This window comes from Oncorhynchus mykiss, chromosome 5, assembly GCF_057628025.1.
Source record: "Oncorhynchus mykiss isolate SJ-2025 chromosome 5, ASM5762802v1, whole genome shotgun sequence".
Taxonomy (NCBI): Eukaryota; Metazoa; Chordata; class Actinopteri; order Salmoniformes; family Salmonidae; genus Oncorhynchus; species Oncorhynchus mykiss.
In genome coordinates, this window is record NC_143026.1 from 76719859 (window position 1) to 76744808 (window position 24950).

The 24950-nt window shown below is 44.0% G+C and overlaps 1 protein-coding gene across 8 annotated transcripts in view; it reads right to left on the reverse strand.

The window, feature by feature from the left end:
- Window positions 1-24950, reverse strand: part of LOC110524570 (nucleoprotein TPR) — a 36854-nt gene that overhangs the window by 10541 nt on the left and 1363 nt on the right. For all 8 annotated transcript variants that reach the window (XM_090236032.1, XM_090236031.1, XM_090236028.1 and 5 more), the window contains exons 3-32: window positions 24776-24849; window positions 23159-23255; window positions 22971-23074; window positions 22677-22841; window positions 22330-22503; window positions 22023-22110; window positions 21766-21906; window positions 21396-21502; window positions 20993-21190; window positions 17479-17586; window positions 17097-17323; window positions 16675-16838; window positions 16329-16462; window positions 15878-16026; window positions 15464-15626; window positions 15181-15315; window positions 14908-15048; window positions 14548-14722; window positions 9519-9685; window positions 9026-9178; window positions 8678-8794; window positions 8210-8413; window positions 7789-7976; window positions 7549-7696; window positions 7203-7340; window positions 6842-6973; window positions 6488-6618; window positions 6015-6225; window positions 5532-5678; window positions 5154-5352 (exon numbers count right to left, since the gene is read on the reverse strand). In XM_090236032.1, the coding sequence (XP_090092158.1) occupies window positions 5154-5352; window positions 5532-5678; window positions 6015-6225; window positions 6488-6618; window positions 6842-6973; window positions 7203-7340; window positions 7549-7696; window positions 7789-7976; window positions 8210-8413; window positions 8678-8794; window positions 9026-9178; window positions 9519-9685; window positions 14548-14722; window positions 14908-15048; window positions 15181-15315; window positions 15464-15626; window positions 15878-16026; window positions 16329-16462; window positions 16675-16838; window positions 17097-17323; window positions 17479-17586; window positions 20993-21190; window positions 21396-21502; window positions 21766-21906; window positions 22023-22110; window positions 22330-22503; window positions 22677-22841; window positions 22971-23074; window positions 23159-23255; window positions 24776-24849 (4479 nt within the window). The remainder of the gene's footprint in view (window positions 1-5153; window positions 5353-5531; window positions 5679-6014; window positions 6226-6487; window positions 6619-6841; window positions 6974-7202; window positions 7341-7548; window positions 7697-7788; window positions 7977-8209; window positions 8414-8677; window positions 8795-9025; window positions 9179-9518; window positions 9686-14547; window positions 14723-14907; window positions 15049-15180; window positions 15316-15463; window positions 15627-15877; window positions 16027-16328; window positions 16463-16674; window positions 16839-17096; window positions 17324-17478; window positions 17587-20992; window positions 21191-21395; window positions 21503-21765; window positions 21907-22022; window positions 22111-22329; window positions 22504-22676; window positions 22842-22970; window positions 23075-23158; window positions 23256-24775; window positions 24850-24950) is intronic.

Sequence of the window (24950 nt, forward strand, 5' to 3'; positions counted from 1 at the left end):
CTTTTGTACACCAGATTCAAAAAAATTGAGAAAAAAAGGTGATATTTCACTGCAGTTTAGATGTGACAATGATTCTCTACACTATACATTGCTTGTTTTGTCAAACTGAAATTAGGCAAACTATTCGATACCGGTACCCCTTGTACACTGCTCAAAAAAATAAAGGGAACACTTAAACACAATGTAACTCCAAGTCAATCACACTTCTGTGAAATCAAACTGTCCACTTAGGAAGCAACACTGACACATTTCACATGCTGTTGTGCAAATGGAATAGACAACAGGTGGAAATTATAGGCATTTAGCAAGACACCCGCAATAAAGGCCGCTCAGGCAGTGCAGCTCATCCAGGATGGCACATGAATGTGAGATGTGGCAAGAAGGTTTGCTGTGTCTGTCAGCATAGTGTCCAGAGCATGGAGGCGCTACCAGGAGACAGGCCAGTACATCAGGAGACGTGGAGGAGGCCGTAGGAGGGCAACAACCCAGCATCAGGACCACTACCTCCGCCTTTCTGCAAGGAGGAGCACTGCCAGAGCCCTGCAAAATGACCTCCAGCAGGCCACAAATGTGCATGTGTCTACTCAAACGGTCAGAAACAGACTCCATGAGGGTGGTATGAGGGCCCGACGTCCACAGGTGGGGGTTGTGCTTACAGCCCAACACTGTGCAGGACGTTTGGCATTTGCCAGAGAACACCAAGACAAATTCGCCACTGGCGCCCTGTGCTCTTCACAGATGAAAGCAGGTTCACACTGAGCACGTGACAGACATAACAGTCTGGAGACGCCGTGGAGAACGTTCTGCTGCCTGCAACATCCTCCAGCATGACCAGTTTGGCAGTGGGTCAGTCGTGGTGTGGGGTGGCATTTCTTTGGGGGGGCTGCACAGCCCTCCATGTGTTCGCCAGAGGTAGCCTGACTGCCATTAGGTACCGAGGTAAGATCCTCAGACCCCTTGTGAGACCATATGCTGGTGCGGTTGGCCCTGTGTTCCTCCTAATGCAAGACAATGCTAGACCTCATGTGGCTGGAGTGTGTCAGCAGTTCCTGCAAGAGGAAGGCATTGATGCTATGGACTGGCCCCCTCGTTCCCAGACCTGAATCCAATTGAGCACATCTGGGACATCATGTCTCGCTCCATCCACCAACACCACACCAGCACCACAGACTGTCCAGGAGTTGGCGGATGCTTTAGTCCAGGTCTGGGAGGAGATCCCTCAGGAGACCATCCGCCACCTCATCAGGAGCATGCCCAGGCGTTGTAGGGAGGTCATACAGGCACGTGGAGGCCACACACACTACTGCGCCTCATTTTGACTTGTTTTAAGGACTTTACATCAAAGTTGGATCAGCCTGTAGTGTGGTTTTCCACTTTAATTTTGAGTGTGACTCCAAATCCAGACCGCCATGGGTTGATACATTTGATTTCCATTGATAATGTGTGTGATTTTGTTGTCAGCACATTCAACTATGTAAAGAAAAAAGTATTTAATAAGAATATTTCATTCATTCAGATGTAGGATGTGTTATTTTAGTGTTCCCTTTATTTTTTTGAGCAGTGTACACAGCGGATGCCAACCTAATGACCGAAGGCTCGAATTTCTGTGTGTTATTATGTTATAATTAAGTCTATGATTTGATAGAGCAGTCTGACTGAGCGATGGTAGACAGCAGCAGGCTCGTAAGCACTCATTCAAACAGCACATTCGTGCGTTTGCCAGCAGCTCTACTGTTTATGAATTCAAACCTATCAACTCCCGAGATTAGGCTGGTGTAACGATGCGGTGTGAAATGGCTAGCTAGTTAGTTGGGTACGCGCTAATAGCGTTTCAAACGTTACTCGCTCTGAGACTTGGAGTAGTTGTTCTCCTTGCTCTGCATGGGTAACGCTGCTTCGAGGGTGGCTGTTGTCGATGTGTTCCTGGTTCAAGCCCAGGTAGGAGCGAGGAGAGGGCCGGAAGCTATACTGTTACACTGGCAATACTAAAGTGCCCATAAGAACATCCAATAGTCAAAGGTATATGAAATACAAATGGTAGAGAGAAATAGTCCTATACTTCCTATAATAACAACATCCTAAAAACTTTTTACCTGGGAATAATGAAGACTCATGTTAAAAGGAACCACCAGCTTTCATATGTTCTCATGTTCTGAGCAAGGAACTTAAACGTTAGCTTTCTTACATGGCACATATTGCACGTTTACTTTCTTCTCCAACACTTTGTTTTTGCATTATTTAAACCAAATTGAACATGTTTCATTATTTATTTGAGGCTAAATTGATTTTATTGATGTATTATATTAAGTTAAAATAAGTGTTCATTCAGTATTGTTGTAATTGTCATTATTACAAATACGTTTTAAATTTTTTTTTTTTTTTTAAATCGACCCATTAAATCGGTATCGGCTTTTTTTGTCCTCCAATAATCAATCAATAATTTGTCCTGAAAAATCATAAAAATCGGTCGACCTCTAGTGGCCATGTACGCCACCAACTCAATCATCCCTGGCAGAGTGGTGCGAGGAAAATAACCTCTCCCTCAACAAAACTAAAGGAGCTGATCGTGGACTTCAGGAAACCGCAGAGAACATGCCCCCATCCACATCGACGGGGCCACAATGGAGAAGGTGAAAAGCTTCAAGTTCCTCTGCGTACACATCATTGATCATCTGAAATGGTCCACCCACACAGACCGTGTGGTGAAGGAGCAACTGTGCCTCTTCAACCTCGGAAGGCTGAAGAAATTCAGCTTGGCCCCTAAGACCACCCCAAACTATTACAGATGCACCATTGAGAGCATCCTGTCGGACTGTATCAACGCCTGGTATGGCAACTGTACCGCCTGCAACCGCAGGGCTCTCCAGAGATTAGTGTGGTCTGCCAAAACACATTACCGTGGGCACAGTGCCTGCCCTCCAGGACACCTACATCATCAGATGTCACAGGAAGGCCAAATAGATCATCAAGGACATAAACCTCCCGAGCCACGGCCTGTTCATCCAGCTATCATCCAGAAGGCGAGTTCAGTTCAGGTGCATCAAAGCTGGGACCAAGAGACTGAAAAACAGCTTCCATCAGACTGTTAACTAGCCATCACTAGCTGGCCTCCACTTAGTACACTGCCCTTAGTCATGGTCGCTAGCCAGCTACCACCCAGTTACTCAACCCTGCACCTTAGAGGCTGCTGCCCCATGCACATAGACATGGAACACTGGTCACTTGAATAATGTTTACATACCGTTTCTCTAATTTCATTTGAATATACTGTATTCTAGCCAATGCCACTCCGACATTTTTCATTCTAATATTTATATATTTCTTAATTCCATTCTTTAGATTGTGTATTGTTAGATACTACTGCACTGTAGCATTTTGCTACACCCGCAATATCATCTGCTAAATATATGTATGCGACCAATAAAATGTTATTTGATTTGACGCACAACCTTTGACAAAGACCACGTTTTTGGACACTGGGTTGAACATTGCACTCCAAAACATCTTGATATTCTGCTGATTCCATGTCTTGCACACGTTCAAGGTCCCCAGTACCATAAGCAGCAAAGCAACCACAGCATTATCAAACCTCCTCATGTTTGGTTGTAGGGAGGGGGTTATTATCTTTGAACGCTTCATTTGGTCATTGGTAAACATAGGAAGGCCCGACTGCTGCAGGAGACAAGGAAGCCTGATTCAACTTCTCAAAAACCCACCCAAACAAGCCTAAATCCTGGGGGAAATGTTCTGTGGACCAATATATCAAACTTACAGCTCTTTTGTAATACAGACCACTGCTGTGGGGATATCAATCACCTCTGGTGAGCCATCGGGGACACCGGCCCCCCATGTTAGGGTCCTGTTAACTCAGGCTAGCTTGGCATGCTAGCCTGCGACGGAGGCTCTTCACAGTGAAGAGGGCACAGTGTAGACAGGAGCCAGGGGAGGCTAAAACTTCCTGGAAATGTTGCAGCCCGAGGAAAGCGGAGCACACCGAGTGGGTGTCTTTGGCAGATGTCTTGTTTCCACAGGAGCAGATTCATGTCGGGAGCTTTTCCTCGTTTGGGGTGGGAGATGCTTTTGTCGCCATAGCTTGGATACTATGTTTTTAGCTGTCAGAAAAAAAAACTAGCTCGGTAGGCTAGTCCGATAACCCACTAATCACTAGCTATCTCTGAAGGCAGCATTCGGTGTGATGGCCGGATACCGTTTCCGAAACAGGTCAGAAAATATAGCTCGGGGTGTAGCTGGTAAACTTTTCTTGTTGAAGTAAAACTACCAAAGCTAGCTACCGGTGGCTAGCTTGCTAACGACTAGTCACTGTTTGGATACAGCTAACTTGGTCGTAAATGAGTTACCCGTGTCACAGCTGTACCCATTCCTCCCTCAAATAATTTCCCTCTAACTATGGTGAAGGAAAATTGTCACTACCGCTCAGTCCTGAGTTGTAAGCTTACGTCTGTAAACAGTTTAGCTAGTTCTGGAAAACGCAGTCGTCGTGTCGAGGTAAGCTTTCTGATGAAAAGCGAGAAGAGGTGTTTGAATAACTCAGGTACTGGGTTGGACTTTTTGTAGGGTAGGAGGGACACCCTTCCCAGACTCACACGTCGTCTCGACATCCAGCCAATAATGGCTGGCGTAGTGTAATAAAGGCTGCTGACGAATACGCTGGGGGAATATCCCGTAGGTGAAATACCGAAACTAATACTTGAAAGAAAACAGCAGTTGATGTAGGGCACCTCTCAAAACTGTAAGAATTATAGCAGTTTGCTTCTGAAGAGTGGGCCAAATTGCTAGTGGAAAGGTGCAGCAGGCTCATTTGTCTGCAGTAATCTTGCCCAAAGGCTGTGCAACCAAGTACTAGCTCCAGGGTGCCAATTACTTAAAAAATAAAGACAACTGGAATGGACTAAATAAAAACTCTAAACTTCATTTCACAAAAATAAAATTGGTTATGCAATGCTGAAAATACAATAACAAGGTGTGGAGACCAAAAATGTTTTCAATTTCAACTTATTTTAGAAGAAAAATGGAATCATTTAAGAAAAGTGCAAGTGTGGCAAAATATTTGGCCGCAACTGTATACTTCGATGCAAACCTCAGCCACATTCAAGCTTGAGCCACAGTCAGGTTTGTCTGGCCTGGCCTCTTACCCATAAGCTGGTTGATCCTCTGCTTGGCCCCAACAAAGGCCTTCCTGGTCTTCTCCTCCTTCTCAGCCATCTGCTGTCTGAGGGTGTCCTCCTGGGAGGCCTTCTCCTGCAGCTCCTGTCTCAGCCTGGTCAACTCTGTCTGCAGCCTGGAGGCCTGCTCCTGCGACCCGCGCACCTCCGCCTCACGCTCACCCACCACCTGAGGGGAACACACCAAGGTCTGTGTTGGGAATATGGTTTCATACAACCAGGTACCTTTACCACCCTTTCTGAGCCAGTGTTTATCTTAACCCTCTGCCCAATAGGCATTTACAATTTTGGTGAAAGTCATCCTGGATGTTGCCTGGGAAAAAAGTATAGGGGAAACACTGCTCTGACCTTGTTGAGGTTGTCCACCTGTCCCTCCAGGTCTTTGTTCCGGGTCTCAGCCTGTCCCAGGGAGTCCTTCAGACCCTGGAGCTCCTGGGCTGAGGCCTGCTGGGCCTCCTGCTCCTGGGCTGGGGTGGACGTTGCCTCAAACACCATCTGGAGAGGAGATCAGTCCAACGCTGAATACATTACGGCAGGATTCACACACTGAGAATGTCTATTTAAATCAAGGACATCAGGTTAGACATTGAGTGTTCAACTTGATCCCACCTGGACCAACACATTTGTTATTCAGTGACAACATGAGTAAGGGTATTATTAGTTTAATGAGAAAACAGTTGAGATGAATCTTGTTCTTGAATCTTGGGAGTCTGAGTGAATTCAAGGCTGGGTTTCATGAAACAGCTTAGTTACAAATCAATATATACACATTTTTTTTAAACTTTGCCCTGTGCAAAACCAGAACGGGTACCAGGTGTTTCACCAACTGACCTTGTCATGCTCCACCTTGAGCTCCTCATACTGTGTCTTGTAGCGGCGTCCGATCTTCTTGACCTGAGTGATGGTGCGGAACTTCTCCTGGATGTCCAGGTTCTTGGCCTCCATACTCCTCCTCAGAGCATCCCTGTCAGAGCTCACCTTCCCCAGACCCTCACGCAGCATCTGCACCTGGCTCTGGAGGGACGTCACCAAGCCGCCACTCCTACAGGGAGATCATACATTAATATAAAACATCCCAAAATACTTTTTATAGTACAATCAGCAGATTCTCACTTTGTATGTCTTGCGTTGTTTGCCAATTCATTGTGTAGCATGGTGTTTATACAAAACAGGTTCCTCATTGAATTCAGCTTCCTTACCGTCCTTGGTACCATGTAATAACAGAAAAGTCCAACTGAGCGGTATTCAGTTTTGGATTCCAGGCTATATATTCTGTTCATATTACAGCCTAGGCTAACTCTCACCTGGCCACCTCAGCCTTGAGTCTGCCCGTCTCCTCAGTGAGCTGCTGGATGCGTTTGAGGTGAGCCTCCTTCTCAGAGTGGAGACGCTTGTACTCCTCTGGGTCTGTGTCCTTCTGCTGGCTCACCAGGTGCTAAAGGGACACACAGGAGTTAAACAGAACACATTACGTTTCAAATCCAAAGTCAATAAACAGGCTTTCGGACCTTAGACAAACTGAGTCACAAGGGATCGTACTTTGTGAATGTTTTTATTGTTTTATTTAGGGTGGGGGTATTTGTTTTCTGTCATTGAGTAATATCTCATGGGTATGTTATAATATGATTGGGACAAATTGTGTAAGGAATAACACTAACCTGTGTTCTGGCCTTCCAGCGTTTGATGTCCTCTTCCAGAATCCTCTTCTCTGCTTGCAGCATGCCGCTCTTCTCACTCAGTTCAGCGTTGGACTCCTGCATGGGCATTATGTCCGACTCCAGCTTACGCACCTGACAGACAGGGAGAGAGATATGAAGAAAATGTCAATCAAAACAGAAACATTTAAAATAAAAAAATAATAAAAAGTTGGCCTCTTGCCTAAAACAGCCCCCCCCTCCCGCCAAAAACAGGGACCAAATTCACACAAGGTTTCCAGAGAAAAATTACTTAAGATAGGGTTTTGTTATTATAACCAAAGGTTGGTGCTTTGACACTGAGAAAGTAAACCTGCTGTCTTACTTTAGCCTGTGTCTGCTGGAGCTCCTGCTCCATCCTCTCCTTCTCCTCCCTCAGCATCTTGTTGGTCTCCATCAGGACACTCATGGTCTCAGTCTTCTTCATCAGCTCATCGTGCTTAGCCAGGGTCTTAGCTGTCACCTGGGTTCAGGGGTTAAAGATCATAAGCAGCACTGAGCTATTATCATCTTAAACTGCTCTCTCACCCATACCCTCTTCATTTATGAACAAACCTGTTTTTCCACTCTCAATTGAACGGGCATTTTAGTCTAGGAAAAGGCTTAACCTGGGTCCAGGTAACTACCCTATGAAGCCATAAATCATTGGCTGTCCATAGTGTCCAGCTCACCTGCATTCGCTCTCTCTCAGCACTAAGGCTCTCCTGTAGTTCTCTCAGCTCTCTCTCCAGGTGCTCCACTCTCAGCCTATGGCGAAGACTCTCTCCTTGGGCCACCTCGAATCGAGACTCCGCTATCTCCTTCTCTCGGCGCACAAACCTGCAGCGTGACAGGGAGGGGACAGAGGCTATGATGAGGAAAAAAGGGTGTTGTAGGAGTGAAGTAATTACGTGGGGGGGGGGGGGCATTACCTGAGTATCTCAAGGACCTGGTCCTGAGACTTGCCTTCCTCCGTGAGGGAGATGTTCAGAGGGCTCTCGTTGGCCTGGCGCTGCAGGGTGGCGGCCATCTTGCAGCTCATGGTCTGAATCTGTTCATGGAGGAGGCTGTTCTGCCTCTGCAGCTCTTCAGAACGAGACACCACCTTAGACATCTCCTCCTAACAGAGAGAGTTCATGCACATTACAGCCTTGTGGTGCACACCAACTATGTAAACTGTACAACCCTTGCAAAAGTGAGTGGCAGTTTACAATCTCTAGCTTCCAACAAGTATAAAAATATATTTTACACTATCACCATCTACACTTCTAACCATTTGCCACCAACACCATATCTATTATTCATAATATAAGCATCTCCTTTGATTGCAATCAATCAACTGCAAATACATACCTTGAGGATCCTCTCCTGTTCCTCCCAGGAGACTTTGGCCTCCAGCAGCTGAGCAGATGCTCTCTGGGCCCTCTCCTCCAGCTGCTGTCTGAGTGTGGCTGCCTGCAGGGCCTGGGCTTTGGCTGCCTGGAGGGACTCCACGTCTGCAGCGTGGAGCATCATCTCACGCTCATACTTATCTTGTGCCTCTGACGCCAGCTTGGCCTGGGAGGGGGGAGAAGACCAGCATTATAGACAAGCTTTAGCTGACCTTCTAGCTGGAATGCAATACATAATGTAGTTTATATGGATGTATGAACCAGTATCACAGTTTACATGGTTAGCGACAATCAAGCTAGGCAATGCTCTATACCAAGCATGCGGAAAACAAGGTAACAAATAGCTTTGTCAGATATGCCATATGAAAAGTTGGGACACCACTGCAACAAGATAAGGGCCAATTAGCCACGGCCCACTTCTCCCTCTCACCTGCTCCTGGCTGTCCAGCATGGCCTGCTGTTCCTGGGCTGCTGCCACCACCGCCATCTGTAGAGCCTCCTGGTGGTCCGCCTGCACACTGCTCAGACTCCTCCTCAGCACAGCCACCTGACACACACAGGGATAAGGAAAACAGGAATTTAAATATTAAATGTGTGGAACAATGGGGACCCCGGCATTGCGTGAACCCAGCACTTACGTGCGCAATGGATGTGGTTAAATAATACAGAACGCATCAGCTACCATTTGAGCTATACAGTGTGGAAATGTTTCCTTAATAGTCATAATAAAGCACTGTAAGAGAATAGATGTTTAGCAATGGTCCTCTCTGCATCATACCTGCTGCTCCACAGAGGCCAGGGCTTTCATCTTCTCCTCCTGCAGGCCCTGCTTCTCCTTCTCTGCCTCCAGGAGCTTTTTCTCCAACTGACGGTGCTGCTCCTGGGCTTCCTTCACACGCTCCTCAATGGCAGACCGAGCCTGCTCTGTCACCTAGAGAGACAAGGGAGAGAGTGCCAGAGGGATTTAGGACTGTACCGTTTACGTTAGGGGTCTGAATAAGGCTATGAGGGATATGGTTTGAGGACTAAAGTTGGAAGGTCATGTTTTAGTTTTTTTTTACGTCTCTGCATACATTATGAAGAAGGCAAAGTTTCGTGAGCCAATACTAACAAGCATTAGCGCAATAACTGGAAGTCTACTGGTACGCTAGCATACAGTACAATGGTATCCATGAGTATCCTACTTAGGGGCCAGGGTAGTATCCTACTAAGGGCTTAGGGGCCAGGGTAGTATCCTACTAAGGGCTTAGGGGCCAGGGTGGAGTCCTGACCTGCATTTCCTTGTCCAGGGACTCCTCTAGGCTCTGGGCCATGGCTCTGTACAGCTCCATGCTGGAGGTGGCTGTCCTCAGCTGCTCTGTCAGCTCCTCTGCCCGTGTCTCTGCCTGCTTCAGGCGGCCATGCAGATCCTCAGAGTCCCCTTCTGAAACCTGGAAACCTTGAGGGGTGGGGAGTTAAGAAGTGAGGGGGAAAGATAAGATGAGCTGTTTTACTATAAAAATGTAAATAAGAATGTTCTTAAATGCCTTGCCTAGTTAAAAAAAAAAAGGTTACACACAGACACCCACACCAAAACGTAATTTTGTTGGCATGTACGCATGTCCCCATTACCAGTAAAACATAATCAAAACCTATTTCTTTCACTTGTTGTTTCGTTATTCATTTGTTCAGTCGTTTCATTCTCAACCAGGATTTCTATGGAATGCCGTTTGGGTCTTTACATGTCAAAAAAAGACCTTGTTGACTAATCAGGACCTGTCACAATTTAACGCATTCATTAATGTTTTACGTAGTTATTACACAATCACTCGTATTTCAAAAGTCACAACGATTCATCGATATGTATGCTATGATGTTGTCTCGCGCATCTACCTATTTAAAAAAAAAGCTAGCTAGCTCATGGATGCAAACAATGTTCTTCCCCAAAAACGACAATCTGTTTCAGTAGCTATCCTAGCTAACTAGCTAGGTGTCATTTAAAATAACCCTAATTTATAAGACAGTTCTTATTTGATTAATGGTGGTCCGACTCCTCTATGTGAAGCTAGCCACAATAGGGATTAGCCACAACAGGGGAGTTTGCGGTTAGCCTTCAAAATAAAAGTATGTCATTGACAGTGATGCAAATGAATACAGATAGTAGAATTATGACATAACTGAACAGATCATGCTACACAAGTGTCTCAGGTAGTGCAGCTCATCCAGGATGGCACATCAATGCGAGATGTGGCAAGAAGGTTTGCTGTGTCTGTCAGCGTGGTGTCCAGAGCATGGAGGCCCTACAAGGAGACGGGCCAGTACATCAGGAGACGTGGAGGAGGCCGTAGGAGGGCAACAACCCAGAAGCAGGACCGCCATCTCCACCTGTGTGCAAGGAGGAGCACTGCCAGAGCCCTGCAAAATGACCTCCAGCAGGCCACAAATGTGCATGTGTCTGCTCAAACGGTCAGAAACAGACTCCATGAGGGTGGTATGAGGGCCCGACGTCCACAGGTGGGGGTTGTGCTTACAGCCCAACACCGTGCAGGATGTTTTTAATTTGCCAGAGAACACCAAGATTGGCAAATTCGCCACTGGCGCCCTGTGCTCTTCACAGATGAAAGCAGGTTCACACTGAGCACATGTGACAGACGTGACAGTCTGGAGACGCCGTGGAGAACATTCTGCTGCCTGCAACATCCTCCAGCATGTCCGGTTTGGCGGTGGGTCAGTTGTGGTTTGGGGTGGCATTTCTTTGGGGGGCCGCACAGCCCGCCATGTGCTCGCCAGAGGTAGACTGCCATTAGGTACCGAGGTAAGATCCTCAGACCCCTTGTGAGATCATATGCTGGTGCGGTTGGCCCTGTGTTCCTCCTAATGCAAGACAATGCTAGACCTCATGTGGCTGGAGTGTGTCAGCAGTTCTTGCAAGAGGAAGGCATTGATGCTATGGACTGGCCCGCCCGTTCCCCAGACCTGAATCCAATTGAGCACATCTGGGACATCATGTCTCGCTCCATCCACCAACGCCACGTTGCACCACAGACTGTCCAGGAGTTGGCGGATGCTTTAGTCCAGATCTGGGAGGAGATCCCTCAGGAGACCATCCGCCACCTCATCAGGAGCATGCCCAGGCGTTGTTGGGAGGTCATACAGGCACGTGGAGGCCACACACACTACTGAGCCTCATTTTGACTTGTTTTAAGGACATTACATCAAAGTTGGATCAGCCTGTAGTGTGGTTTTCCACTTTCATTTTGAGTGTGACTCCAAATCCAGACCTCCATGGGTTGATAAATTTGATTTCCATTGATAAGTGTGATTTTGTTGTCAGCACATTCAACTATGTAAAGAAAAAAGTATTTAATAAGAATATTTCATTCATTCAGATCTAGGATGTGTTATTTTAGTGTTCCCTTTATTTTTTTGACCAGTGTATATTCAACCTTATGTTCCCTGTACTCATATATATATATATATATATATATCTGTTTATTATACCTGTTGATACAGGGCTCATGTGAAACTATTCTAAATGAACATTTTCTTTCACAGTGACACTGACTCCGAATGGGAGCCCCTAGTGCCAAGGTGTCCATCCCCCACTGAATCTGGTTCATCCAGCTCCTGCCACAAGTGGGGTTCATCTGCCCAAATGTATTTCTGCAGGCATGGATGTGCTATGGCACCTGGCATCAGCAGCATAATATTGTGTAGAGGACAGAGGGTCTTCCAAATATTGAAAGTATTATTTTGTAAATGTGTATATATATTTTTTTCATGTTTTTTCTCCAATTTTTGGGGGTGTGTTAGAATACCATTTTGGTATTTTGTATATAGTTATTCCATTCAAAATGTATAACTTCACCCAATTTGGCCACTTGGGTTCATTTGGGCTACTTGTGTGGGACACCTGGGTGACTTCATGATAAATGTCATGTAGCACACTCATTTCGGAAGTTATCATTCTGAAACTTTGCACAAGTACTGTTGCCCTCTTATGTTTTTCACTGAAATAGTCCCCATCGTCCTATCTGAATGTTTGTTTTGTCTTGTTCATTTTAAAGATACAACAATAAAAAATTTAAAAATTATGTTTTTTTCATTGTATTATCTAAACCAGATCTATTGTGTTATTCTCCTACATTCAATTCACATTTACACAACTTCAGAGTGTTTTCTTTCAAATGGTACCAAGAATATGCATATCCTTGGTTCTGTGCCTAAGCTCCAGGCAGTTAGATTTGGGTATGTCTATGTCTTCAAGCGGAAATTGAAAAAAGTAGGGGGGCTCTGAGGTTAACGGACTTGCCTTATAATTTTTTAAATAAATATAAATAAATAAATATAAATATATATATATATATATATATATATATATATATATATATATATATATATATATATATATATATATATATATATATATATATATATATATATATATATATATATATATATATATATATATATATATATATATATGCGCACTGTACAGCCTTACCTATGGATTGTGGATCAATGACATGGGGTACCAGTCTACTCAGTGATACACAGAACATTAGCATCATAGCTCTTATTGCGGGACTCTGAAACCACTGTGAATTGAGCCACATTTCTTGTTAACCTGTCTATTGAACACTATTCCTGAGGAAAAACAATACTGTGTGGACGTTTTGGAGTCTGATAACTCTGAGGACGACGTTGGGAAAAAAATATTGGGTATTGAGTAGACTGATACCCAATTTCATTGATCCCCAATCCTTAGGTAAAGCTGTACAGTGCAATATGAATGTCAACACACAATAGGAAGACTGGGGAGGTGACTTCACATTCCAACCTTGTTTAACATTATCTAGTCTAAATATGGCATGATTCCACCAATTGTAACCGTCTGCATCACTTTCAAAGAGGTACTTTTATTTTGAAGGTAACCAGCAAATTATACTATTGTGCCTAATCCTTATTGTGGCTAGCTTCACAAACATAACTTGGTCTGGTCAAGCCTCACTAGCCAGATGAAGCTAGTTGGCTGCTTATAATGTTTGGGCTTTGGGCAACAGGGTTAAGTAGCTGGCTTGCTATTTATTTTCATGAACCGAAGTTAAATTTCAATAGGCGAACAACAATACTAGGATTCAAGGATACAATACAAGGATTCCTAAATCATTGCTAAGAATAACGAAAATGACTGCAGTTTCAACTGGTCATTGTTTTTCCAGGCTGGTTGTACCAAGCTAAAGCTAGCCAGTCCAGAAGTTGCGGTCAAACAAATAATGAATCATTACAAACGCTGTATTCTTAAAAAAATAGTTTGTAGCCGGTGTTTGCAGACTTTTTTTGTATAGCTTTGACAGTGTTACTGATAGCAGTGGTGGGGCTTGGCTTGCACATGCAATTTCAGAACACACATTCTATAATAGATAGAACTGTTTGACGTGTCAAACGAAAATCATATTTAAAAACACATCAAATAGTGTTATTTGCGTCTTTGACACGCAAAGACCCAAACAGCATTCCATAGTATGTTGTGAAGCTAATAGCAATGAAGCTATTACTGTCGTGAAAGCCAACATTACCCACGACAGAGAACGGTTGATTGTCAAGGGCAATGAATTCCATTACCTTGGCGTTAAATGGATTTCGCCTTTGAGCTGTCTCGCTGAAATTTTCTTACTCTTTCAAATGACTGCTCAACTTGTTGACTGCTCGATCCACACAGCAGACATTGTGGGCTAGGTTGGGAATGCTGCGTTGCACGTGTAGCGCAAAATTTTACATGGTGCCATTACGTCATGTACCTACGGTATATAGGTATTCGCGTCAGCATTGACATCGTTTTTCACATCTGCGTTAAACTAGACATCGGGCCAATACCGATTTTGGCATTTTTAGCTAATATCATCCGATTCAGAAATGTTCACCGATATATCGTGCATCCCCCTACTTATTTGATACATTCATGAGTGTTAGACAAAGCAAGGAAATTTAACTTCAAAACATGTTTAATTGGAATGTGCAGCTGTTGTTGATAAGTGATGAATATGCTAGCTTCTGACATGACTGCAAGTCTGACATTTAGCTGGGAAATTTGAAAAATATCAGAGGCTATTTAAAGACAGGATGGCAAACTGGGATTTAAACACTCTTAAAAATAGTAATTGTGTAAGTGGCTGTATTGAAGAAAACTCAGTACTATCCACATTAGAGCCATTCCAACATTCAGGCTACAAGAACTTCTATGGGTGGTTCCGAAACATTCTATGATGTCTCAGAAGGCAGTCAACCTGATGTGATTCTGTACGTTGTATGTACTCTTACCTCTGATGCCCATGGGAGTGGGCGGGGAGCTCAGGGACAGACGACCACCCTCTCCACTGCCCTGCTGCAGCCTGAGAGAGCTCACCTCCAGCTGGGCAGCACTCAGCTGATCCCTGGTCTTCTGGAGCAGGGCCGTCTGGGTCTCCAGCTGCCTCTTGGCATCCATCAGCTGCAACTGGATGGGGAAAGGCGAGGAAGGGTTGATTTTGTGTATGGTATGTGACAAAATACTTGAATTCTGCCTTTTTGAAGCAAGTCTTGGGGAAAAAAGTATAAGTGTTATATTAAAGGAGAAAGAGGGATAGAATCGGTAGAGGTGGGGTTGTAGTTGGACTTGGGATGATCGTTGGTTAGACTTACATCTTGGTTTCTGCTCAGCAGGTGGCGTTGCTCCACCTCGTGCTCCAGTCTCTTCTGCAGCTGGCCGATCTCCCTCTCCTGCTTCTCTATCTGGGCGTTCAGACGCTGCCTGGTGTCTGTCTCGGAGCGCTCCAACGTGGCCTGAATGAGCACACAGGGAGAACAGTTAAAACATGACACGAACGCAGAGAGAACAGTGCCAACCAATTTATGAGTGGTTAGTGTGCGATGTATCAATTGTTTTGAGATTGGTGTGTGTGTGTCTGTAGGTACCTCTATGGTCTTGAGATTGGTGAGCAGCATGTTCTGTCCTCGTTGTTGGGTCTGCATGGTCTCCTTCTCCTGGGTCAGTCTGGACTCCACTAGCTTCAGCATCTCTCTCTCCTTCCTGAGGCTCTCAGCACGACCCTGGAGGAGGAAAACACTCAGCTCAACTGTGGCTTAGAAACTAGATGTAATACATGTATAGAAAGACCACTAACACACACATTACGAGAGTGAGACCAAGTATTGTCTTTTTTTCTAATACAATGAACAAAATACTTGGAACACACACCTCTGCCATGTTTAGTTTCTCCTGGGCAACCCTCAGGTCCTGGGTCATGGTGTGAACAGTCTGCTCACACGTCTGGGCTGCAGCAGCCATCTTCTGTCCCTTCTCCATCAGAGAGGCAATCTCCTTCCTGTAGCCCTTAACATTATCCTGAAGCATCTCATACCTGGGGGGGGGGGGGGGGGGGTGTCACCAGGTAGGATCAGTAAGTTATCGAGCAAACTTTGCAAAAAAATTGTTGTTCCCACATTGAGAAAGACAAAATGTCCAAAACACTTTGGTAAGTGTAACTTACCCACAAATTCCAAGGATTTTTGAAAAACCAGGGAATTTGGGCAAAGTTCACAGAATTTTACAACCCTAATCATGTGCCATTGTGTTGAATAGTGACCTGAAAGTGATGTGCAATTCTCTTACCTCTTGGAGGTAAACTCCAGTTGGGTGGATATCTTGGCATTCTGGAATCTCTGGTCAGACAACTGCTTCTGTAGCTTCTCACTCTGCTCCATCAGGGCCTTGTCACTCTCAGACCTCTCCCTCTTATAGGAAGAGAACACTTCCTGCAACTAATAAACATACCAAACAAGATGTTCCTTTGGATAAGAGTAATGCAACAATTTTGTATAAAACTAATTGAAGGATATTGTTTGTGATCTACCATAACATGGCGGTTTGGTGGAACAAAAAGGACAGAATGTTTGATGTATCAAGCAATGCTGCATATACATGTACACTGATATGCAGACCTCCATTCTCAATGTTAAATGGTAGACATCCACAGAATTCCTGTAGTTAGTAGGTGTATACTGCCCTCTAGTGACTGACTAAGAAAACGTGTAAAACAGCACAGAAGATTGTGGGAGTTCACCTGTCGGAGGGCTGCCTTGGCCTCTACCACCTCGGTTGACTCGGTTGCCATAGTAATGATTCCAGTGGGTGTGGTGGGGGTGGCGGCTGGGGAGCGGCGGGGGGTGCTAGAGAACTCCTCAGCAGCTGCTGCATCTGAGACAAGAGGTCAATATGTAATTAATATATACACATCCCAAAGTTATCCACTGGGGCTGGGACAAAAATTACTTCTTAAAGAACCAAAAGCCTGCACACGGTATATGCTGCTCCAGTACTTTATTCATGCACCCACATATACATTTCTGCTACACTAGCTTCATCAGGCCCTGAAGAAGGAAATGTTTGTGAATTAATCTGAACCCGACCTTGCTGAGGGAAGCTGACTCCGGTGGCCTGGGCCAGCAGCACTCTGTACATATCTCTCTGCCTAACGATGGACTCAGCCAGCTGCATCTGGTGGCCCCGCTGCTCTCGCAGAGCCTCCAGCTCTACCTGGGCCTTCTCCAGACTGCGCTCCAGCTCACTGCACCTGGGGGGGGGGGGGTGGAATGACCTTTACTTATCCACAGACAAACATTTTACTGACACGGGGGAACCTAAGGGGAAGGTGGAGCAGGAGCTACTATCATATTGCTTATGCCAATCCAACAATGTCAGATCCACAAATGTATCTAGTGGGTTGTTTCTGGATAGAGAAAAGGACAGTCGGACACTTATCTTGGGGGCTTGGGTTGAAAGCAAAACATAAATGATCTGCAAAAAATATGGACAATTAAGTATATCACACTTGGTGCCAGTGGTCTCTTCCTCCTCCCTCTCCTGTGCCTCGCTGAGCTCTCGGAGGGCCACCAGGAGGCGCTGGTTCTGCTGCTGGAGCTCCTCCACCCCACGAAACGTCACCAGGTGCTGCGTGATGACCTCTGACGTGCTGCTGATGTCAGCAGAGCTCACCTCCTCGTCGTGGGCTACATGGTTACCACGCGCCTCCTCCAGCTCAATGAGTAGGACACGGATCTGGTGGGGGAGGGGGTGAAAAAGTTATGTCCCAAACCTGTATTCTTGAAACCATCACTTTTTGATCGACATTGTTATTGATTTTCCACACCTAATTCTACGACAATAGCGAGGCTTGCGGGGTTATAAGACAGGATGTTCTGTTTAGGCCCTACCTGCTGCCCCATGTCTGCAAGCTGCACATCAGACCTCTGGTTGTCTCTCTCCAGGACAGAAGAGCGCTTGTTGGCCTCGTCAGTCACCTTCTGCAGACGGTGAACCTCCTGAAACACAGTAACTAGTTATAATTCCACTGAATGGGTTCATAGAAAAGTGCAGTGCAGTTCACGAATACCAACCAAGGCAAGCGGTACCGGAGCATCAAGTCTGACACCAACAGGCTCCTGAAGAGCTTCCATCCCCAAGCCATAAGACTACTAAATAGCTAAAAAAAAAATGTCCACATACACTATCTGCATTGCCCATTCCATTTTATATGCATATTCTACACCCACTTGATTTGCTCATGCACACACAATCATATACGCTGCTGCTACTCCATTTATCATATATCCCGTTACCTTACACCTATACATACAGTTGAAATCGGAAGTTTACATACACCTTAACCAAATACATTTAAACTCAGTTTCACAATTCCTGACATTTAATCAGATTAAAAATTCCCTGTTTTAGGTCAGTTAAGATCACCACTTTATTTTAAGAATGTGAAATGTCAGAATAATATTAGCCTCAAATAAATAATGAAACGTGTTCAATTTGGTTTAAATAATGCAAAAACAGTGTTGGAGAAGAAAGTAAACGTGCAATATGTGCCATGTAAGAAAGCTAACGTTTCAGTTCCTTGCTCAGAACATGAGAACATATGAAAGCTGGTGGTTCCTTTTAACATGAGTCTTCAATATTCCCAGGTAAGAAGTTTTAGGTTGTAGTTATTATAGGACTATTTCTCTCTATACCATTTGTATTTCATATACCTTTGACTATTGGATGTTCTTATTAGGCACTTTAGTATTGCCAGTGTAACAGTATAGCTTCCGGCCCTCTCCTCGCTCCTCCCTGGGCTCGAACCAGGAACACAACGACAACAGCCACCATCGAAGCAGCGTAACCCATGCAGAGCAAGGGGAACAACCACCCAAAGGCTCAGAGCGAGTGATGCTTGAAACACTATTAGCGTGCACTAACTAGCTAGCCATTTTACTTTGGTTACACCAGCCTCATCTCGGGTGTTGATGGGCTTGAAGTCATAAACAGCGCAATGCTTGACGCACAACGAAGAGCTGCTGGCAAAACGCCCGAAAGTGCTGTTTGAATGAATGTTTACACGCCTGCTTCTGCCTACCACCGCTCAGTCAGATACTTGTATGCTCAGTCAGATTATATGCAATGCAGGACATGCTTGATAATATCGAGTAATATCAACAACCATGTGTAGTTAACTAGTGATTATGATTGATTGCTTGTTTTTTATAAGATACGTTTAATTAGCTAGCAACTTACCTCGGCTTACTGCATTCGCGTAACAGCCAGTCTCCTTGTGGAGTGCAACGAGAGAGGCAGGTCGTTATTGCGTTGGACTAGTTAACTGTAAGGTTGCAAGATAGATCCCCCGAGCTGACAAGAAGAAAATTGGTCGTTCTGCCCCTGAACGAGGCTGTTAACCCACCGTTCCTAGGCCGTCATCGAAAATAAAAATGTGTTCTTAACTGACTTTCCTAGTTAAATAAATATTAAATAAAATGTGTAAAAAATACCGATTTCCGATTGTTATGAAAACTTGAAATCGGCCCTAATTAATCGGTCGACCTCTACTTTATATACAGTAACAGTCAAAAGGTTGGACACGCCTACTTATTCAAGGTTTTTTCTTAAAATGTTGAATATTTTCTAATAGTGAATACATCAACACTATGAAATAACATATGGAATTATGTAGTAACCAAAAAAAGTGTATATTACTTTATATATTTCAACAAAGTAGCCACCCTTTGCCTTGTTGACAGCTTTGCACACTTTTGGCAACCTCTCAACCAGCATCATGAGGTAGTAAGCAAAGAAAAATGACAGCCCATCAGTACTTTAAGACATTAAGTCAATACGGAAAATGAAGAACTTTGAACGTTTCAAGTGCAGTCCCAAAAACCATCAAGCGCTTTGATGAAATTGGATCTCATGAGGTCCACCAGAGGAAAGGAAGACCCAGAGTTACCTCCGCTGAAGAGGATAAGTTATTTAGAGTTACCAGCCTCAAATATTGCAGCCCAAATAAATGCTTCAGAGTTCAAGTAACATCAACTGTTCAGAAGAGACTGTGTGAATCGGGCCTTCATGGTCTAAATGCTGCAAAGAAACTACAAGTTTATTTTATTTAACTAAGCAAGTCAGTTAAGAACAAATTCTTATTCACAATGACGGCCTACACTGGCCAAACCCAGATGACGCTGGGCCAATTGTGCGCCGCCCTATGGGACTTCCAATCATGGCCAGTAGTGATATAGCCTGGAGTCGAACCAGGGTTCGAACTACTTAAGGACACCAATAAGAAGAAGAGAATTGCTTGGGTCAAGAAACACGAGCAATGGACTGGTGCAAATCTGTCTTTTGGTCTGCTGATTCCAAATTTGAGATTTTTGGTTCCAATCGCCATGTCTTCGTGAGACGCAGAGTAAGTGAACGGATGATCTCCACATGTATGGTTCCCACCGTGAAGCATGGAGGAAGCGTGATGGTGCTTTGCTGGTGACACTGTCAGTGATTAATTTAGAATTCAAGGCACACAACAAGCATGGCTACCACAGCATTCTGCAGCGACATGTCATCCCATCTGGTTTGCGCTTAGCCTTGGTTGGTATTCGTGTTTTAAGAGGACAATGACCCAAAACACACCTCCAGGCTGTGTAAGGGTTATTTGACCAAGAAGCAGAGTGATGGAGTGCTACATCAGATGACCTGCCCTCCACAATCACCTGACCTCAACCCAATCAAGATTGTTTGGGATGAGTTGGACCGCAGTGAAGGAAAAGCAGCCATCAAATGCTCAGCATGTGTGAAGTCCTTCAACACGGTTGGAAAAGCATTCCAGGTAAAGCTGGTTGAGAGAATGCCAAGTGTGCAAAGCTGTCATCAAGGCAAAGAGTGGCTACTTTGAAGAATCTAAAAAATATTTAGATTTATTTAACACTTTTTTGGTTACTACATGATTCCATGTGTTATTTCATAGTTTATTTCTTCACTATTATTCTATAATGTAGAAAATAATAAAGATAAACCCTTGAATGAGTAGGTGTCCAAACTTTTGACAGGCACTGTATTTTAATTACTTTCTCATGTTCTTATTTTTCGTACTACTTTACTTTTGTTTGATTTTGAAAGAGCAAGCAAGAAAAGGCATTTCACTGTACTAGTGCAGGTGACAAAAAAACTAAAATACATTGCATTGCAGTGCAGTTCACCAATACCATCTCAAATACATTATTTTCACTTACCCTAGACATTCTGGATGATACAGTTTAGTGCAGTTCAAAACCATCCCAAGCCATTGCATTTATCATGAGTTCACTGGATTGGTTTCTAATTATCCTTACATATCCTCAGATGTTTGACTAACAAAAGTCTCTTGGTCCTCTGTATGGCAATAATAAAATACACAAACTAAAACCCACACACCTTAACTGCCTGTTCCAGCTTGGATGAAAGGCTGGCCACAGATTTCTGCATACGCTCATGCTCATCCCTCTGGCGTTTAAGGATGGGACCCTTAGCCTCCACCTCCTGCACTATGTCATCCAAGTACTTATTCACCCGCTTGTTCTCCACACGCTCCAGCTGCAGTGCCTCCTGGGTCTCCACATACGCTGTGTACAACTGGAGAGAAGAGGTCGCTCAAACAGTTATACAGTCCCACCCTCAAACATCAGTACTATGAGCGTAATGTGTTTTAATATAACCGTTTTCTTTGCAAAGTAAATCTCTGTAGATGAATTCTGTAAATGTTAAGTAAATATGTGACGTGAAAATGTGTGACATAGAAGAGTCCTCTGTCACCAAAGCAGTGCAACTGTGGCGTTACCTCAGTCAGCTTCATGCCAGGTTTGACTATCTTGGCAACGGCGACTGCGGTCGGGGACATGGTGGTAATCGTTTCCTCTGAAAGCACTGAGGCTGCACCGGCAGAGCCTGGACACACACAACCATGCACAGGGTCAAAGTTCATCCTCCATCTCAAACTGAGTTCTTCAGAGCATGACCAAAGAAGCCACATCAACCTAACACAAATCAGTCAGTGGACAGTTTATATTAGCCATCGAATGCTCATTCAAATAACATCAAACTTACTGGTAAAGAGGTTAATTCTGAGAGACATCGTCCAAAAATGAAGCAATTTCACAGTCCAGTCAACTGTTCAGTAGAATCAGGCAAGATTGTGTCTAAGACCTGACCTCTGAGCTTGGTGTCGGACAGCAGTTCGTTGGCGTTCTCCAGTTCTTTTTCCAAATTGATTATCCTCTCCTTCAGTGCAGCAGCCTCATTGTCCCGACAGTCATCCATCTCCTGCAACCTCACCTCTAGGGCCTTGTTCGCTGTAGAGAGGAAAGGAGAGGATAATGGTAGCCCACTTGTGACAAGCAAACCAAGTGCCCATGTCTGAAGGTTTTGCATTGAGATGGTGTCTGTGTGGTTTCTCTCTCACTCTCACCCTCTCCAGCATCTTTCAGCAGCTTGTGCAGCTCCTCTACAGCCCCACTCAATTCTTCACTCTTGGACTCAGAGTCTGCAGCAGCTCCCTGGGAAGACAAGGTAAATGGTTGTTGGGAAAGAAACAATGTATTCAATGCTCCACATCATCCACCACAAAAATGTTGCATGCACCTGTTAACTAAAATGTTCCCCAAAAGCTTACTTACAAAAAAAAACCATCAAGGTAGCAATGATGACCACCATTATTAGGGAGCTATGGACTATCCACTGGAATCCAAAACAAATCCAAGACTTGTTCTACATACCTTGTACAAGTTGGAGAGCTTTATGTTGGCATTCAGCTCATTTCTAAACTTCTCCTCCATGCTAGCCTGCTGCTCCTTATCCTCTTTCAGTTTGTTGATTATGTCTTCAGCCTGCTTCTGAAGGCCTTCATTTGAAGTCTTCAAACTGATCACTTGGTCCTGGACTCTGTTCAACTACAAAAAAAAACAACAGACAACTATAATGTTGACAGAGTACTGGGGGAGAAGCCAGTCAGGTAATAGTTTGTTTTTGATATGTGAATGACTCCATACTCAATAGATGAATATGATAACCAGAATGTACAGCTATAAAAAAATATATTTATTTTAAACTGTCGTGTTCTTACCTCATCCTCTTTGTTCTCCAAGCTGCACTTCAGCTCCAGGATCTGGTTGCCCTTCTGGCGTGAAAGAGCCAGCAGCTCCTCACTTTTAGCCTTGAGCTCTGCGTTCAGCCAGGCAGTCTGGCCTCGCAACAGCTCCTTTTCCTGCTCCATACGCTTCTCACGGTACTGAGGGAACCGGCACAACAGCATGGATTACACATGATATATACATGTATTAGATCATTTCAACACCTTCCTTGAGAGGTGGGTCCTATTCAAGTGGCCACGAGCTACAGAGCATTGAAATAGGCTCACCTTGATGTTGACCTCTGAGGATTCAAGCTCATCCAACTTGAGCTGCAGCCCCATCTTTGAGGCATTGACTTCCGCCACTTTGTCATTGAGGCGCTGCAGGTCCTCTGATTAAAAAAATAAATCCAATAATACATTAGATCAAGTGTGTGTCTGTGTGTTTGCATCTCTCCACATAGATTCATCCATACCACTCAGATAGGCCACTTCCTGGGATCTCCTCTCCAATGTACGCACAAGCTCCCGCTTCTCTGCCTCCAGTTCATTTTTGGCTTTACAGAGCTGGGCCTAGAATAAAGATGTTAAAGTCAATGTCAAGCTCAAAAAAGGCTGGGTGATAGGGCCTAAAAAATTATCAATGGTTTTAATGTTCTCTAAATAAGCTTTGTTGTAAAATTAAAAGGTCAAACACAGCATTTCAAAACAGTCAGCAATAAATCTAATGAATTCCAGGCTTTTGAAATTATACATTTTTAAAAATATATATTTTTTACCTTTATTTAACTAGGCAAGTCAGTTTTAAGAACAAATTCTTATTTTCAATGACAGCCTAGGAACAGTGGGTTAACTGCCTTGTTCAGGGGTAGAATAACAGATTTTTAGCTTGTCAGCTCTGGGATTCAATCTTGCAACCTTACAGTTACAGGTCTAACGCTCTAACCACTAGGCTACCTGCCGCCCCATATATGCCTTCCACAACCACAAGACCGAGTAATAATGTAATTATTTTATGAAAATAGTCCAGCCTGCCTTTTCTTTGCAATAATCACTCTTCTGCCTTTCAAGTCTATGAAAATACCCTTTGTTGCAAATGTAACCAGAACCATGAATAATGCACATTCAGTAATAATGACTAACTTCTTGCAGCAAACATAGAAAATTAACACAGGTCTCATAAACAATCCCTTAAGCACAAGACCACATGCAAGTGAGTAGCCAGCTAATCTTTATAGTTCAAGTTTAGCCAACTTGGATCCATTTGCTAGCTAACAAGGCAGAAAAGTTTCATTGTTATGAATACACCCTTCTGTCTATCTCTAACTGTTTGAACAGCATGTTAGCCTGTCCACTTTGTTTAGATATTCAAATCAAGTGGCCTACCTTATTTCTCAGAATGAGAACAAGTTGCCAATTCCATATACAATTATGTGTTATGCTTATTTCACATTAAAAAAAAACAGACTAGACAGCTAGTCGTCTTTGGTTGAAATGCCGCAATGCCATGCGTAACAGAAAAATAACATTAATTTCCAAAGGGTATCATTAGAAAGCTTAAATTCTCTATTACAGTAAAATAATGTCTCAATGTGTTTCGGTGTCAATATGACTAATTATGTTGTATCAAACTGCAAATAGCAAGTTGAAAATGCTTGTCAGAGAGGAAGAAGTTCTCTCTTATCTTTGTTGTTGTGAGTGGCAGGGTCTTGGTCAGGGTGTGTGCAAACAGTGAGAAAGAGACTAACAGAGGTTTCACTCTCACCAAAATAAGCCCAATGTTATTCTATGGATATAAGCTTGCCGCCTTAACAACGACTCCCATTGTTAGGGCGGAGGCATGCGCATCTCGTCATTACATTCAGATCTCTGGTGTAAATGGAAGGTACACACAGCACAGAAGGAGCTTAGGAGACTTGACCAAAAATACATAAGAACATGTGGAGATAAACACTTATAAAAAAACAAAAAGTAGAAGTTGATTCATGTGATAGAGGTATTTGGAATATCGGGCAAAACAAATTTGAATGAATGTTATATATTACCTAGCCCTACACAAAGCGTTAGAGGTGACAAGACCATGAGGTTCTCACCTGTTCAGATGTCAACTTCTCTTGGTTGATTTCATACTCTTTATTCTTTTCTAGTACACTCTTGAGTTCTTCATCTATAGAAAAAATTGCAATTTCATAAAATGGTGGATCGTCATCCCCAATGATGAGATGTACTTGACCCAAGGTCAAACTTGGGTCATGGTCAGTAAATTAC